This window comes from Nicotiana attenuata, unplaced genomic scaffold, assembly GCF_001879085.1.
Source record: "Nicotiana attenuata strain UT unplaced genomic scaffold, NIATTr2, whole genome shotgun sequence".
In the NCBI taxonomy this organism is placed as follows: domain Eukaryota; kingdom Viridiplantae; phylum Streptophyta; class Magnoliopsida; order Solanales; family Solanaceae; genus Nicotiana; species Nicotiana attenuata.
In genome coordinates this window covers 271,722-289,281 of record NW_017670367.1, presented here as the reverse complement: position 1 = coordinate 289,281, position 17,560 = coordinate 271,722, and the positions used below count along the sequence as shown (strand labels likewise).

The window sequence follows — 17,560 nt, the reverse complement described above, 5'->3', positions numbered from 1 at the left end:
AAATAACTACTTTTATAGTCGATTTGGTTCGGATTTTTTCGATTATTTTTTTATTAAAACCAAAACTAAATCAAATTTGATCGATTTTTAGAATTCAAAACCAAAACCAATCAAACCTAAAAAGTATCAGGTTTTTTGGTCGATTTAGTTCGAGTTCGTCTTGATTCGGTTTTCAGATTTTTGTGAACAACCCCACCTGTGTGTAAAATATACACTACTAATCTCAGAGGGTGAATTACATTAAACATCCATGTAATATGATACAGTACTTCTTGTATTTTAAGATCAAATATTTAATTAAGCCTATTGATAATGAAATTTTAACAGATCAAGATAAATCATATATTCAAGATTATTTTTGAAATATTAGGAGTCTATTAGGGTTATTTGGTGGCTACTCCACCCAAACCCTGATCCATGCCTATAAATAAGGCTAAATATGTTCTTCAAAGACAATCTCAGCAATTCCATAAACTATCGGAATATGCACAAAGAGATCAAATATGAGATCTTCGAAATTCCATGCAACTCTTGAAATATTCATTAAGAGATCAAAGACGACATGTCAAATATGTCTTGCTAAAAGTCCTACGTTAGAGAAATACGCCGCTAAGGCCCTCAAATCACGTAGAATAAATCGGAGGGAAGAATCAAGGGATAAACAGAGTTATAACGTACAATGTTTATCAATAAAATCCTTTTTTCGTTATAGTTTGTGATTGCAATTCTCTTTTTCTGCCCAAATTTATTGCAACAAAGCCCCAAGTGGAGTTTCTGTAATTTAGTCTTATTGTTGGCAGTACAATTAAAGCGACTCATTCTACCGCAGTTGATATAAAGGCAGTCTGGTGTATTAAGTTTTTGCTATCCGCAGGATTCGGGAAAGGACTAGACCACAAGGTTTAGTGTTATAGTCTTACCCTATATTCCTGCAAGAGGTTGTTTTCACAGCTCAAACCTATGACTAAACAACAATTTTACCAGTTACGCCGACACTCCCTTCAAAACATTTTCAACCTGCGGGTGGTTACATCACAAGTAATTCATGACATTTGGAGTCCACTTGCTGCAGAACAAGCTTTCTTTTTGGACCTGAAAATTGATTAAATTAACCGGTAGAACAAATGATATATAAAAAGTGTAAAAAAAAAATCAGGTTACATAATTTAATGCGGGATTAGAAAAAGTAGGGTGTCTAAATCGATAAATTATTAATAATAATTTACGTACGTGTTATAAACTCATAAAAAAAAAAAATCAAACTCGTACACAAGGGATCAGGCTCTCTCCAAGAATGTAAAATGTTGAAAATATACGTAATTTAAGAAATGAAAAGAACTCAAAGTATCACTGTAGAAATTTTAGATGATCACTTCATGTATTCATAGGAAAGAGAAAATAATTTTTCCACTTGATTTACTAAGTTGGCGTTAGGAACCTAAGAATTGTAAAATTCCGGAAAAAAAATCAAGTAAAAATGATATTTGAAACTAGAGTTGTATTTGGACACGAATACAATTTGAAGCTGTTTTTGATTGATTTGAAGTGAAAATTTTGAAAAACAGTTTTTTGGAGTTTTTAAAATTTTCGAAAAATTCCGAAATGCAACTTCAAGTAAACCTTGAAATTTTTAAGACCAAACACTGATATATTCGAAAAATAATTTTTTTTTTATAGCTAAAAGGGCCCTTTGTGCTCTCTCGATATATTCTTTTTTTCTTCAATATTTTATAATCATGTATACTTCATCAACTTCTTATGAACTATATATGCACTCGCAAAATGTGTGTTCTGACAAGATTAAGAACTCAAACCTTATGTACCTAAGTTGTTGAATGAGTAGTTAACTCACAGAAAAAGAAGCGTCTAATTAGATCAGAAACTAAGAATGCATCTATAAGAAGAAACTATTCATATGACTCCATACACCCCATTTCTCTTAAGTACTTGTCTCTAGTTTCAAAAGGAAAGGCAAAAAAAATAACCAACAGCTAGCTCTCCTGTTAATTTCTGAAAATGATGGAATTGCTTCTTGTAATATTAGTATTGTTACAAAATTTTGTAACCGCACCAAGTTCCCCATACCATCATGAGAGACTAGTCATAAAAATGATTCACTATGAAGCAGTGAACTCGCCTTTCTACAATCCAGAACTCACACTTGAAGATCGTGTGAGAATAATGAATGAGAGATCAGAGACTCGCATTTCACATCTTATAACTGATCTGGAAAAAGATGGCAATAAATTTCAGATTTACCCAGCATATACCTCTCAGTTTCTTGTTCCATTAAAGATTGGTACCCCCCCCCCCCCCCCCCCCCGTACCACAAATTCTTACCATGGACACCGCTTTGGGTTCATTGTGGCTTTACTATTGGTGGTGAAGAATCACCAGCTCCATTATACCGCTATGCAGAATCTTCATCATATGTTGAAGATGTGTATTGTGGGACATCTGTTTGTGATCTTATGATTCTTAAAGGCAAATGTGGTGTCTCGACGAGGAGATGTGAGTATACTTATTCTTATGCAACAGGTAGGACTAGGGGACATCTTGCGTCTGAAGTTGTGGCATTTGAGTTAAGCAATGGAACAGAAGTGATTTTCAAGCGTCTTATTTTTGGATGTTCATCAATATTTTCTCAAGGTGCAGATAAGGTTAGTGGAGTTCTTGGGCTTGGACAACGAGCTGGTTCTTTGTTTCTCAACAAAATTATTCAGGATGTATTGGTAATATAACTGATATAGAATATGATTCAAACGCATTAATTTTGGGAGGTAAGCCTATAATTGAAGGAGTGTCCACTCCCATGTTTATGGTTATAGGCAAATACTACATAACTTTAGAAAAGATCAGTGTAGGGGACAAGTTTCTTGACATTGATCCAATCATATTCAAGAGGATCGATCACCAAGGTGGAATGATTGTTGATAGTGGGGCCACTTCGAGCTATTTGCCTGAGATAGCTTACAAGAAACTGAAGGAAGAAATTAAATCTGTGATTGGTACGACGTTAGAAGAATTTATAAGCAACAGGCCAAACGAGCTTTGTTACTATGGAATTGTCACTCGGGATCTTAAAGGACTTCCAACTTAGCAAATCATTTTTCTGAAAATGCTAAAATGGAGTTTAGTGCTGACAATTTATTTCGACAAGATCGCGTTGATCATTTCTGCTTGTCTATACAAATTTCTGAAAGTAAGAAGATGCCTTTAGCATACTTGGAGTTTGGGCACAACAATATTTCTATGTCAGCTTTGACTTTAACACAACGAGGATGTCATTCACTAGGATAGATTGTGACCGTCTGTTTGATTGATCATTACGATGTGATTTTCTTTGATGTTTCTACTTAAGTGATATAAGTCTTAATATTCTCAACATCTTTGCCTTCTATAGTGTTTTAAACATGTTCAGTTGCTCAGATATATATATATATATATATATATATATTTAACTTTTCAACTTAGCATGAGAAACAAAAGCACATACTCGAATTCCAACTACAACACTTAATAATAAGAACCTACCCAAGAAAATATTAGTCAACAACATCAAGAGATTTTTTAGGTCCATTAATCGTCTCAAGAGTATTGGAATTTGAAAATTATTTTAGATCAGAAGGACAGGCTGATCAAAAGGACCATATTTTGTATATTATACACACCATTATCTGTCCTTACACTTCAGCAGATTAACCAACTTCTACTGCTTGATATCTTTAACTTGTATTTATTTAGCAATGGTTCAAATGCTAAAGTGCTCATTCTCCATATGTGTAATACATAAAAGTTTCAGTAGAAAAAGTGGGTTTCAGATCCAATCATCCCAAAGAGGTCTACTGTTGAAAATGTGGGGGGACAATTCTAATCTAAATTAAGATCAAATAAAACGCACTTATAGGAGATGGCATTCTTGGTTTTAACTTACAAACAGTAATTTTGGGTATCGTTAATATGCTATTATGCTGGAAGAACAATACAAACTCCTGCATATAAGCTTGATACAACACTAAACAGCAAGTGAAATAAGCAAATCAGTCTAGATAAAAAAGGCAAGCCGGTACACTAAATTACCCGCTATGTAGTGGCGGAGCCACCTTAGTACGTCAATTAACACTCCTTCGCTAGAAGTTTGCACAATGTAGATAGGTAAATATAGTATATGTTGGATCCTGTTGGCTTCTTTGTATGTTTACGACATTATATTTTTAATCCTCTTGGTGAAAATCTTGGTTCCGTCACAGCCGCTATGTGTGGAATGGGAGAAAGACAAGAGCATATTAGGTCTATTGTAGGCAATCCTACCTTGCATTCTAAAAGATCTAAGTTCAGAAAACTTTCTGCATTATCATACGTCTCTATAGAGTGCACGAGATCAGTGCGAGACAAAGAAAAAGGTAAAGAATAGTAGTAGGACATCTTCCTCTGTACATGAGATGGTTAACGACTGCAATAGAAGACGTGAGATTTAGAACAATGTTACTTAATGATGGTCAAAGGATACAAGTGGTTTTTTCTCCTGCGCCATTATGTAGCAGTAAAAGAACATGAGCTGTGCTTAGCACATTCAGATCCACAAAGATACTGTGGATCCTCAACCAGCTGCAGGAACAGAAATAAATCCTTTTCCCTAGTAAAAACCTGTCCACTTGTCAATTGTCATTGATGAATCAAATTTCAACAGTAACATACATCTTGAAAGGAAAAAACACCAGACAGTAGAGCACTAAAAAGCTAACACTGAGGGATTTGTACAAATGAATTTTCCTGAGAACAGTGAAGTGCAAGCAAAACTCAATAAACATGGAGGAAAATCGAAGAGATACATTTACCACATTGAAATACACCACCCTCTACAGAAACTTCATTCTTGGGGTTGCAAATAGAGCTTGTTGCGAGAGAAAAAGATTTTAACCAAACCTTTTGCCCATCTGAGAACTTGGATGAGCCTATCTGTCAGATTAATTGGGTTTTCCCTCTAGAAGAATCTCCTGTTGTGACACAATAAACTGATCTCCAACCCCTATTATGTATATAATATAACCTGTCACAACATCTATAAACTGATCTCCAACCCCTATTATGAATATAATATAACTTGTCAAATCTTTTGTAGTCGAAACATATATCCATATATACCTATTTCCCCCATTTGGTTCCGTCTTCATAATAGCAACATATGAAACCCATGGTCTCAGCAAGTGATGAAGAGTTCAGTAGGTGATAAATAAAGCATCCGTACCCCGGTTGACCTCTCAGAAATTTCATAAAAAGAGCTTTCTAGAGATCCCCAAGCTCACACTGTACAGCAAGAGAACTTGCTGGCTTTCTCAGGCAACATTTTTCTCGCAACTCATGCAGCAGCCTTCCTTGGCTCTCCAAATTCAGCTACACCTTATTGAATCTGCGCAAGGCATCTAAACCCTCACCTTGAATTCATCATATATCTCTTCACCCCTCTTTTGTCCCTAATAATCAGGTCACTTTGTTTTTCAATGGATCACACTTTTGCCCAAATTATGCCTCAAGATTTCTAGGCTCTATGTGATGCTTTTTACAGAAGAGAACCCATAGTCTTGCAAAGCTAGCGGCTGCGCAAGAGCTTCAAATGTCACTTGAGAACCTCGATCTGATATATCAACATTTCACCTTTTCAACAGGATAATCTACAGCAAGAATGGAAAGGATTGTGTTTGCAGTTAAAGGGATGGTTCCTTCTCTGGATCAGCAGTTGATCACAGGGCACAACTTTGGCAACTGATCAACAGAAGCCAAGATATATCACACAAAAAGGTTTATTTCTTTTTGTTACAAAGTCTGAACGATGCAGATCTATCATTGCCTCTCCCAAATTCATAGTGCCACAAGCCGTTGCCACAGCAATACCTTCCTTTAGTTTCCAAATGCCATCTAGCATGATCAAAATCATGAGTTTGATTCATGAAAGACTGCAAAGGTGAAAATTCATCTTCACTCACCCCTCTTCCACCCCTTGAAAGAAAATAAAAGGAAACTGCATACAATTTCCATTGTCAAATTACCTGTTAGATTTTCTTTTTTGGTTTTTTGGTAAGTCAAACATTCCATTACTATACACCAAGTTGGTGTCAGAAGTATATATGACTCAAACCAATTGATCCACTGGAATCTCTCTAATATTCCAGCTATCTATACAATTTAATATTTAGAAAAATTTGCACTGTCATATTCCATGTAGATTTTTAATTTTTGGATTAAGTCAAACATTTCATTACTATATACCAAGTTGTTGTCAGAGTATATACAAATTTGTTTGTATGACCAGTGTTATCAAAGGCGAAAAGCACGGAAAAGCTCTAAGGTCCGTTGGGGCTTTAAGAGCAAAGTGCAAATAAAGCGTGGGCTTTAGTGAAAAAAGGCGCAATGGGAGAAAAAGTAAAAATATGCATGTAGTCCAAGACTAATCATTATAAGCATGAATAACAATTATATGGACAGAGAAATTGAAAAAAAATCACGATAAAGTTAAATATCAATTGTTTAAGGTCGTCTTTTCAGGATTACACTCATTGGCAAGGAAGAGTATGCTTTAGAGCTTTGATGCGACACTAAAGCGCCCACAAAGCGAGGCGAAGTGCTCAACGTGTTTTGAGCCTCGCTCCAGGGCTTAAGCGCGCCTTTGACAACACTGTGTATGGCTCAATCCGAGTCATCCACTGGCATCTCACAAATATGACAGCTACCTATACTACAAGTATCCTTGCTTTGCACCGAAAACATTGTCGCGTAGAATTGACTGTTTGTACATTTTCTTATTGCTGCATAATAGCTAAAGCATGCAGATAATGCATACCTGCCATATATTCTCACTTACTACTATCCAATATCATTAAAATATAAATGCTCTTTCATTCTGTTTGTTAGCAAAATCTAACAAAAATCATAAAGTTCGAGAAGTAGGATATGCATAAAAAGAGTCTTTCACGAATTGAGTGGAATTGATACAATTCCGAAACCCCAACTATCAACAACAAGAACCATAAAGGTTTTCAGAACCTTTCAGAATCATCTCAAATAAGACATCTTTAGAATTTGATGTGAGTTCAGTACACACAAGATCAAGCAGGATATAAGATATTGAGACCATGAGACAAATTGCAAGAAAAAAGTTAGTTCGGATATACCTGGATACAGATGATCGCAGCTAATCTAGTCTTAGCATAGGGTGTATTGCAAGTAACCCTCCCTGATCCATCACTGTCACTGTTTTTTGAATCAGATGATAGTGTTAGAGATTTATCATCCTCTAACTGCAAATTTTTCAGATTTTTATTTTGTAAGTGTGGAGGCCTATATCGGCTCACTTGAGATTTTGTTGATTCTGCCAAATCTGGCTTCATGCTAACAGAAGTAATCTGCTTCTTATCAGCAATGGTAAACATATCGTGTGATTAATTAGTAAGGCCATACTGAATAAAATTCTTCAAAGCCACAATAAGACATGCCACATGGCCAGACAACAATCCCTTAAAGAATGATATAAGCAACATCCTTAAAATTTCCCAAAGACAAAAATAAGCAAGATAGTCCTCCTTCCTTTAATCTGTGTTTCTTCTTCTTCCTAAATCATGTAACATTTTTGGTTCTTCACATTCTTCTTTTGCAAATATATGAGCAAAATTTAATATTGGCACAATCACCATCCTCAAAATGTCAGCCACCAGAATAGCTAACTCTTAGCTGATGCAATTTTCCCTTTCCCAAAAAAATACACATTCTACACTGGGCTCAGTGATTAGACAAAAACTAATCCAAGTTATTCCAAGGTTTAGGCAAAAATACGTAAGTGCACATGCTTATAACTGGACAGACTACAGAGCTAACAATACTTTTGTAACAGTGAACCAAGAACAGAGAAAACAATAAGTCTCTTTTTCAATTCACATGACGTCAAACCAGCATGTATGACTAATCAACCTAGATAATTATTATGTGTCTTACAGGATTTCTAAGCAAACTGCAAGGCCAATTATAATTTGCACCTAACTTCCATCGGGGTGGGGGGTAAGGTTTGCATACACACTATCCTCCCTAGACCCCACTTGTGGGATTTTACTGGGTCATTGTTGCTTCCAACTGAAACAAGGTTGCTCATTAATTCTGTGATACAACTTGCTCCAAAGATCATGTCAAATAAAGGATAAATAGTAAAATTGAATGCATAAAGCTGGAGGAAGACCGAAGAAGTCCCTATAGTTAAAGCATAAATAAAGAGTCCTTCTAACTGTAATGGGACATCATGCCCGTCAAAAGAGAAAGAAGAAAAAGAAAAAGAAAAAGAAAAAGAAAAAAGAAATGCAAGCAGGAATTTTGTGGATACAACTTTATCATACATCCATAGAGTCCAAAGTAATTCTTAAAATTTGCGTAGCTCATCTTGTTCTCCCACCTAGACAATTATTGTTCTGAGAAGTACAAAATAAATGCCAATACGACAGTGAACGGAAATAATTTCAACATCTTCTTTTAATCGGGTAAATAATTTTAATATTATAATGTACATCTTCCTGCTTTACTTCCTTTCAACCCTTGGCTGCTTTCCTCTCTTCCTATCATTTGCATACCAGGTACAATTTTGTGCGTTGTCTAACTCAGAATGCTGAATTTGAATTTTCAAATAAAAATGCAATCAAATATTAGACCAAAGAAAGTCATGATATTCTTACGACCATCTTATTCTTTTTCCCAGCAGATAAAAGGATAACTTTGTCATCGACAATGTCATCCGCCTCAATCTTCTTACTCTCACCATCAACTTTGGCATTGTTCAAGTAAAGCCCTCCTTGCTTAAGCATTCGTCGAGCAGCTGATTTGCTCTCAAGCAAACCACTGGAAACATAAAGATCCAAAATCGGTATGTTCAACACTTGATCATAATTCATGGAGCAAGACGGAACATCAGCTGCAATACCCTCAATCGTTTTCCAATCCAATTTGGTATCAGCATTTCCAGGCTTCAATGCCTCTGTAGCCTTAAGAGCCTCTTCCAATCCCTCTTGTCCATGAACAAACCGTGTAACCTCTTCAGCCAGCCTACGTTGAGCTGTGTTAGGAACATATCCCGGTTTTCCCATATCCCTCTCCACCTCTTCAATCTCTTCAATGTTCAGGAAAGTAAGAATCTTGAGAAACCTCACTACATCATCATCAGGGACTGTAAAGAAATATTGATAGAACTTATACGGTGACAAAAGTGAAGGGGCTAGCCAAATTGCACCATCTTCTGATTTTCCAAACTTTGTACCATCACTCTTGAGAAGCAAAGGAAAAGTAAGCCCAAAAACAACAGGAACACTGCCAACAACAGTTCCATTTTCAGAAGATTTTCCGATAAGCCTACGGATAAGATCAGTACCAGCAGTAATATTACCCCATTGATCACTACCACCAATTTGCACACTGACACCTTCTTTTTCATACAAATGCACAAAATCATAACCTTGTAAAAGCTGATATGTAAACTCAGCGTAACTCATCCCTTGCTCTGCATTCTCCAACCTTTTCTTCACACTTTCCTTTGACATCATAGTCCCAACTCTTGCATACCTCCCCACATTCCTCAGAAAATCCAAAAACTTCACATCCTTCCACCAATCATAATTATTCAAAATTTTCACCTCTCCGGCATTTTCACAAACATCTGGTGGACAAACCAAAATCTTCTTAATAATCCCTCGAATTCCAGATATATTCTTCTCAAGTGTCACTAAATCAAGCTCGGGTCGCTCCAAACTCTTCCCGGACGGGTCACCGATCCGACCCGTAGCGCCACCAATAAGCGCAACAGCATTATGCCCACAACGCAAAAACCAAGAGAGCACAATTATGCCCAAAAGGTTCCCAAGGTGTAAGCTTTCGGCAGTCGGGTCAAACCCGCAATACACTTTCAACGGACCCAAGTTCGAGTCGGAGCAAACGGAGCGAAGAGAGTCGCTGGTCACTGATTCCAGTAACCCTCTTTCTTCAAGAATTTGTAGAACATTGGGTCGGGTATTATTATTCGGATTTTGCCATTTTTCGGGTCGTGAATTGTCTTCTTGGGATGTCAATTGGGTAGAGGAATAGCAAAAGGGGCGATGGGAAAATTTGTGGTTATTGGGGAGAAAAAGGCAAGTGGGTAGTGAGAGTTTTGTAAAGAAAGAGGGAGCGAAAGGACTTTGAGTAGCAGTCTTGAAAAGAAAAGTTCGGAGGGCAGAGTTAATGGCGCTCGCGGCAGCCATTTTTCCTCGAGTAGTTTTGCTGTTTTATCCGCTTGGGTTGAGTGTTTAACCGGAAACACAGAGTTCTTGAAAGGTTATGGTGTGCGTTTGTTCCTTTAGGACATCCGATAAAATTGTGTCAATTTATTTTGCAGTTTTCGCTATTAATTTCTAAACTAGTAGGTGTACCTTGCATATAAGGTGCCACGATCCAAAATTCACTAAGAATCGTGATGGCATCAGCCACCCTACACTTGACTATCCAAATAGTGATTGCCTCACATAATATGAAACAAGTAGATTAGTTGACTATTCAAAATATTTGATAGGATTAAGTATGAGTGAATTTTCTGTGGCGGGGCTAATAATTTTCAAAGTTTGCTCATGAATTACTGACCGATTTTTTGTTTAATCAACAAAATGAGAGTTGAAAAAGAACCAAGAAGACCCGATTTTCTTCTGAATGTAGATTGAGTGGTAAGTCTAAAGTTGTTCTAGTCAGCTCTGGGTGAGTTAGATTTAATTTGATTTGAGGAAACAGACATGCATCGACTAGATCTTTGAAGTGATTTCCTATTGGCTCGGTGATCTGCAGAGCTTATGTCCATCTATCAACAAGTTTGATTAGGAAAAACTGTCGTAGTAGGATGCATCACATGAATATATAATAGGATAGTGTAAATGACCTAATACACCCTCTTAATTTGGACAGGAAGATGCAACAGATAGACTGTCATAAAATATAAAATGAGAACAAAATAAGCATTTCTATAGAAATCTCAGCAAAGAATAAATGAGGGGGAGCAGCCCTATACTCGGCCAAGTTCAACAGAACATGACAAATTCAGGATATCTCAGTTACATTACAGGCAACAACCCTATACTTTGCCTCTGCTGAGAATTTAGAAATTGTTTCTTGTTCTTCACACACAAAGATATAAGATTGGAGCCCAGAAACACTGCAAAACACAGTACCAGAACATTGACTAATAGGATATCTGGCTCAGTTTTCATCTGAGTAAACGACAACCTAAAAACTGGATGGGAAAGCACTATGAAAAGACCAAAGGTGATGGTTCCTTTTCCCTATAAGCACATCGAAGTGCACTTCTTGCATGCAGAGAAGTTCAACGAGAACCATGCATCATAAACTAGAGACAAGATTCACAGTATATGCAATATCAAGACAAGTCAAATATTGCTGGTGCTATGATATTCATTGGATTCTGAATGCGACTCAATATCCTCAAGAGAAATAAAAAGGCAAGAGCAATAGGAGTATGAACAGAGTACAGGCTTGCAAGTTTATATGTGGAATTTTAAGCAGTATTTCAGAAATATGTTTAAGCTAAGACATGAAGATTAATGAAGTAAACAGATAGTTATTTGTTCAAAAAAAAAAAAAAAAAAAAAGAGGGGAAAACACACAAAACAATGCTGGACAAAATAGCAGGAGCCGATGGGTGACGGTGAGAGGAACACTGAAGATGGCTAAAGTGGGGAGAAGATAAGGATTACATCTAAAGAAGATAGAGATGAGGGTCTTATAGCTAATCTGATAGAGGATGTAGTTGTATATGGCTTGGCTATCTGCAGATCTTATGCTCGTCTGTTTAACAAACTTCATTACAAATAATTGTACTTGGAGCAGGATATCATATACATGCATAATATCTTAGTCTAATTAATTAGGTGGCCTAACATGTACTCGCTCTGTTTCAATTTATATGACACTTTTCGCTTTTCGAGATTCAAACTGTGTGCACTTTGACCAACATCGTAAATTGCATTTTTTCATCATATTGACACAAGAAGAGCAAATTACAGTACTTTTTGTATAGTTTTTGGATATCCAAATTTTAGCTTTAAAATATGGAGTCGATCTAATCCAATTTGCTTCAAAGATTAGTCAAATTGACTCTCGATAAGCGAAAAAGTGTCACATAAATTGAAATGGAAGGAGTAGTTGTTTGAGGGTGCCTCCTTGTTGGGTTATTTGATAGAGAACAGAGAGCAAAGTTCGTGTAAATTGATACATCTTATTTTGTCATTCAAGGTCGGATATTCATAATAAGAAAACTACAGCTTCCTTCTTCTTTTTATTGCTAACTTTTGGACTTGTTACAACTGAATTTTGAAAAATTAAAAATAACAGCCAATGTTAACTTATTCAAAGAATTGAGCTAACTTCATGCTGAATGTCTCCATTGCTGGAACAAATATGCTTACTCTTCACAACTATCGGCATACCGTTAGAATTTTACTTCATTATTAGGTATAAAGGAAGGCAAGAGTAGCTGGGAATTTGAAAACAAAGAGCAATATTCTTGAGAAACTGATATTCTCTATCAATTCAAAGTCAGATATTTATAGGAAGAAAAACATTCTTTCTGTTTTTGTTGTCATCTTGTGGACTTGTTTCGACTGATTCTGCAAAAAAGTTAGAAATGATTGTGCTAACTTTTTCCACTTATTGAGCTAAGCTTGTTCCAAATTGTGAGCTCCTGGTAAAAAAATTCACTATTGGAACTATTATTCGATCCGCCTTTTCAGCTTATTATTTGCTTGGACGAAAACTGTGATTTCAAGGGCTTATCTGCTGTAGGTTGCACATTGACCCATTTCTTGATCCAACTCATCATAACAAAGCAAGTTTCACATTTGTTGGATCGTGTCCTTTTCATTAATTCAGCCTATTCAACCCTCCCAAATGTGATCTGACCTGCACATTTCTCACCAATTTCATATGTAAGGATCTGAAAACATAATTCTTGAAAGGTAGTTTTTTAGTTTCGTTGTCATAAAATAGGTTAATATCACATGAGCTAAACACTACATATGACCAAATAAATGGGAAAATTTTGCTTTAAACATGTTTAATTTGTACTTGCTTTCATGATGTATAATATTCCACATATTGATTCATTCTTTTTAGAAAATTCATCATCCGGATATTCCATAAATGTGTGATATAAGTCTAAAAACAATTTGCACCATAGCAAAAAGAAACAGAAAGTAAATTGATAAAAACTTGCATGAGTTGCAGTTTTGGCAAAACTTAGTGTTGGCCGGATTTTAAACTTTCAACAACTATTTTCAAAGCATGTTTTTTGGGGATGGTACATAGCCGTATCCAATGCCAAAGACATAATAGTAAAAGCCTCCTGGTTTATATTTCGTCCTGTGTTCTACAGGATCCAATATTTTATGTTTTGGGGTGATCAAAGAAGGATTTAAAGAAGTGCTCTCCTTCTGGGAAACCCTGAGGAAGCACTAGCAGTTGGACGTGGGAGTTCATGATATACACCAATTCCAGCCGAAAATGTTCCAAATCTACTAATAAATGTTAATAACTTGTTGTAGTGAACAATCTTGATTTTTGCCAGAGAAGTTAATGTGAAATGACCTCTCCTGAATAAGTTTGCGGTAGTAGTCTTAATGGAACATAAGTTTGTCGACTTAGCCAAGTACTCCCTCCATTCCAGTTTGTGTGACATTATTTCCTCGTTAGTCAGCTTGAAGAAGAATGACGCATTTATATATTTGGAAACATAACTTTAAACTTCCGTTTTAGCCTTAATTAGAATGTTATGACATATTTAAGACTATAAGTTTCAAAAGTCTTAAAGCCATTAATGTTATGGCATGTTTAAGGCCATAAGTTTCACTCCGTCATGAAATGGAGGTGTACAAAAGTAAGCACTTGATGACGGATTATAAACAAAAACATCATGTGAAGGTTTTGGAATCCTTTTTCTTTTACAGCCACACAAAGTTATGGCGTGTTTTAAGACCACAAGTTTCAAATGTCTTTCATTCTTTATTAAACTCCGTCTTGAAACGGAGGGTGTACAAAATAAGAATGATGACAGATAACAAGCTCAAATCATGTGAAGGCTAGTTCCAAAACCCCTCTACAGGTCTTAATTAATATAAAGTTGTATGCGAAAGTATGATTAGGCTATTTGGGCATAGCAAGCTTTTAGAAGGGTGTTTCTTCAATCAAGAGAAATATTCCTATTTTATTCTTTAGTGATCTGTGCTTGTTCTTAATACAAGTTATCCATCTATGAGACAACTTCACAATTTTTGCTTACGATGGCATGGAAATTGGCAGGTTGTATGCTTTCTATTCTTGTTCGTCATTAATTCATTATATTTGCAACACCTGAAGGCTAATGAACTAAGACGTCAAAACAGACTTGTACACTCTCAAGTAACATCTGTATAAAGTAAATGGAATGAATCATGTAATATCTTATAAATTAAGCTAAGCCCAACTTAAAAAGGTCCAAAAATGACTTATTTAGGATTTCTCCTTAATGTTTTAAACCTCACCGATTAAACGGCTTCACAAATTAAAGAATTCAAGTTTTCATGGACCTGCAGGACTGAAATACAATAGTGTAGCATCAGTAACTAAAATGTTGTTTCTGAACTTAATCTTCCCAACAGAAGGGAGGAGAGGCAATGAAATGATTATTTGATCATAAATTCAGCGTGAAGATGATAATCTCATAGCCGATGCAGTATTTCCCTGAAAAATGGTTCTGTTATTCTGCTATTTGCTTGCTTTTAGTAACTTCGTTCATTAGAAATAATTTTATCCATGATTCAACTTAATAGTACATTGACTTCAATATCATCCTATTTGTTACAATGTCCCACATTGGTTGAGGAATGAGCTGTTATCTCTTTAAATGATATTGGACAATACTCATCTCATGAGCTAGCTTTGAGGTAAGTTATGCCCAAGATTCATTCTTTGTATCAGAGTCAGACCCATCCGTATTCTTGATTTTACCAATATTGGAGCTCCTATTTAATATTGTTCATGCTCCAAATGTCCCACCTTGTGTGTATGGGCTGTTAGAATGTCTCACATTGGTTGATGAATGAATCGTTGTCTCTTTATGAGCTAGTTTGTGGGGTTGAATTAGGTTCAAGGTTAATTTTCTTTACACTGTTGTTGTCTGTCAATGAAGTTTCAATCTTCTTTCGTTATAAGATAGCTGACACAAAGTATTTGTTAAGCATTGAATGCTAATCAAAATTCACTTGTTTTTGGCTTTGCAGGAATTCGACTCATCATATGGTATTGTATCGTGGGAACTAGCTTTGGTTCGTATGTCACACATTCCATAGGAGGTTTCTTGTACTTGTCCATCGATAAGGTCTATATATGTTCTTCTATTCAGGACTGCTGTTTAGATCATTGACAGTATCGGAAATTTTTGTAGTAACTAGAATTGTCGTCCAGAAATTCCTTTAACCGTATAATAATTTTGACATAAATAAAGAATCCAACCAAACATCCCTTAACGTGTACAATTTAAACAAATAAATTTATCAAATATCCCTCAATTACATCTCTAATGAGACGCAGGACATTTAAATTGGTATTGACATACTAGTTTCAATTGGTGTACATGATGACAAGTATATCCAAGTTACCGTGTGAAAATATTTCTCTTTTCTCATTCTACCAAATATCAACTCCATGGACATGCAAATTTCACAACATATACATACCTGAGGGGGAAGAACAAAACACAGCAATGATAAAAACTCCTTCACAATCAGGGGAACCACCCCATGAAGCTATGTTCTTAGTCTTGGCTTATCTCCCTTTATTTGAACTTCTGTCTATGACTCAAGTTTGCAGGCCATTAAGAGATGCTGACATACTGCTATGGCTGAATATCAGCCATTAAATACTCGTCTTTCTGATGATTTTCTGACGTCCAAGGCAAATAGTCGTCTGACAATTCTTGCTCTCATAAATTGCTTTAAGATAACGGATGATGGGCTTCTACAAATCATTGCCAGTAATCCTCATATCAGCAAGGTATGTTAGTTTGTTTATAAGGAAATGGTAAATGGATAAGATGTGGTTGTTGGTGGTCTTTTTTAATATCTTCCCCTTTTCTCCTTGTTTTTTTCTTTAAAATTTTTTAATATAGTACTAGTTAACTAATCAAGTGTGCTGAATAATGAATTTCATAGGTTTGAATTTCAGTTTCAATTTCTGTTATATTGTAAAAAACTCGCTTGATTCTTGAAGTGCACACAGTTTTCTTGAATTTGTTTGATGAGTCAGAAACCATATCCATGCTTTAATGATGTCAACTCTAGATTTTCCAGGCGGAGGAAAGGAAATAAAATCTCCGTTCCAGTCTTCATTTTTATTTCCAAACTCAGTTCTAGTCAATCAACGTCACATAAATTGAATGTGAGGCAGAAGGTAGTATAAATTACATCTGCCCTGAATTCTATGTTCTTTTCCACCTTTTTCCAGCTCTATTTACGAGGGTGCACAGGCTTAACCATTGAGGGAGTACTTGGAGCAGTGAAGTTACTTACCAAGGGTAACTACAACTTAACGAGCTTAAGTATTTCTGGCATCTATAATGTGAAGAGAGAGGACTTTGAGACACTTGGTCATCTAATGGGTATAAACCAGATGCAAAAGAAAGAAGGAACAAAGAACTTGTACCACAGGCGAAACGAACCATCCAATTTTAGACTAGAATCTCAGCCTTCAATCGACGTAGATATCTGTCCGAAATGTGGCGAAGTAAGAGAAATCTTTGACTGTCCTAGAAATCTTGTAAAGCAGCTTATAGAGTGCAGGGGCTGCTTCCTGTGTCTCCCGAGGTGTGAAGAGTGTGGTGTATGCACCAAAGATGAAGAAGAAGTAGGTGAAGCAGCTTGTGCAGATATACTGTGCTTGGATTGTTGGCTTCAGCTTCCAAAATGTAGTTTCTGTAACAAGGCATACTGCAATCAACATGCTTACCAGCAGTCCCTATATCCCGACTCTTCAGGTTTTCTGTGCAGTGATTGTAAATTTCATGCAACACAAACTTCACATGATTGAGATTGTTTATAATGCTGCAGAGGCGATGAGATGTATTCTTTTTTTTCGGTAAATAAAAGTTTTTATTACTAACGGCGGCAATCCGTACACGTAAAAAAAAAACTGCAGAGTGACATTTCCGGTCTGCGGCGACTACAAAGTTACTTCCAATCACTACTACAACGACTGTGCTGCCAGAGTCCTACTAGAAAGGGAAAAAATTTAGCTTATCTAGAATCTTAGCTAACCTACTAGATGTTTTATACTTCAATACCACATTAGAGGGGTGGTTTGTGTGGTGTCCAATTTTTCGAGTGTACAGATTATAAAAGGACCTGGTTTTTCTATGTGTTCCTTATACTACTGTTGCGGAATAATAAATGCAGAAAGTAAAGAATACAAGGATTTTTTCATGGAAAACTCCCGGCTCAAAAGGTGAAAAACCCACGACCTACTA

The 17,560-nt window shown here is 36.1% G+C and overlaps 3 protein-coding genes across 3 annotated transcripts; 2 read left to right on the top strand and 1 right to left on the bottom strand.

The window, feature by feature from the left end:
• Nucleotides 1-2,109: 2,109 nt before the first annotated feature.
• On the top strand, nt 2,110-3,100 carry LOC109238452 (aspartic proteinase CDR1-like). The gene is made up of 3 exons (XM_019404925.1): nt 2,110-2,299; nt 2,389-2,694; nt 2,829-3,100. Exons 1-3 carry the CDS (start codon nt 2,110-2,112, stop codon nt 3,098-3,100), a joined length of 768 nt encoding a protein of 255 aa, XP_019260470.1.
• A 5,141-nt stretch (nt 3,101-8,241) lies between these two features.
• On the bottom strand, nt 8,242-10,461 carry LOC109238455 (tyrosine--tRNA ligase, chloroplastic/mitochondrial-like). Its single transcript, XM_019404928.1, has one exon. It carries the CDS (start codon nt 10,263-10,265, stop codon nt 8,697-8,699), a length of 1,569 nt encoding a protein of 522 aa, XP_019260473.1. The 5' UTR covers nt 10,266-10,461; the 3' UTR covers nt 8,242-8,696.
• A 5,475-nt stretch (nt 10,462-15,936) lies between these two features.
• Nucleotides 15,937-17,124, top strand: LOC109238451 (F-box protein SKIP28-like). Its single transcript, XM_019404924.1, has 2 exons — nt 15,937-16,092; nt 16,543-17,124. Exons 1-2 carry the CDS (start codon nt 15,937-15,939, stop codon nt 17,122-17,124), a joined length of 738 nt encoding a protein of 245 aa, XP_019260469.1.
• Nucleotides 17,125-17,560: the final 436 nt, after the last annotated feature.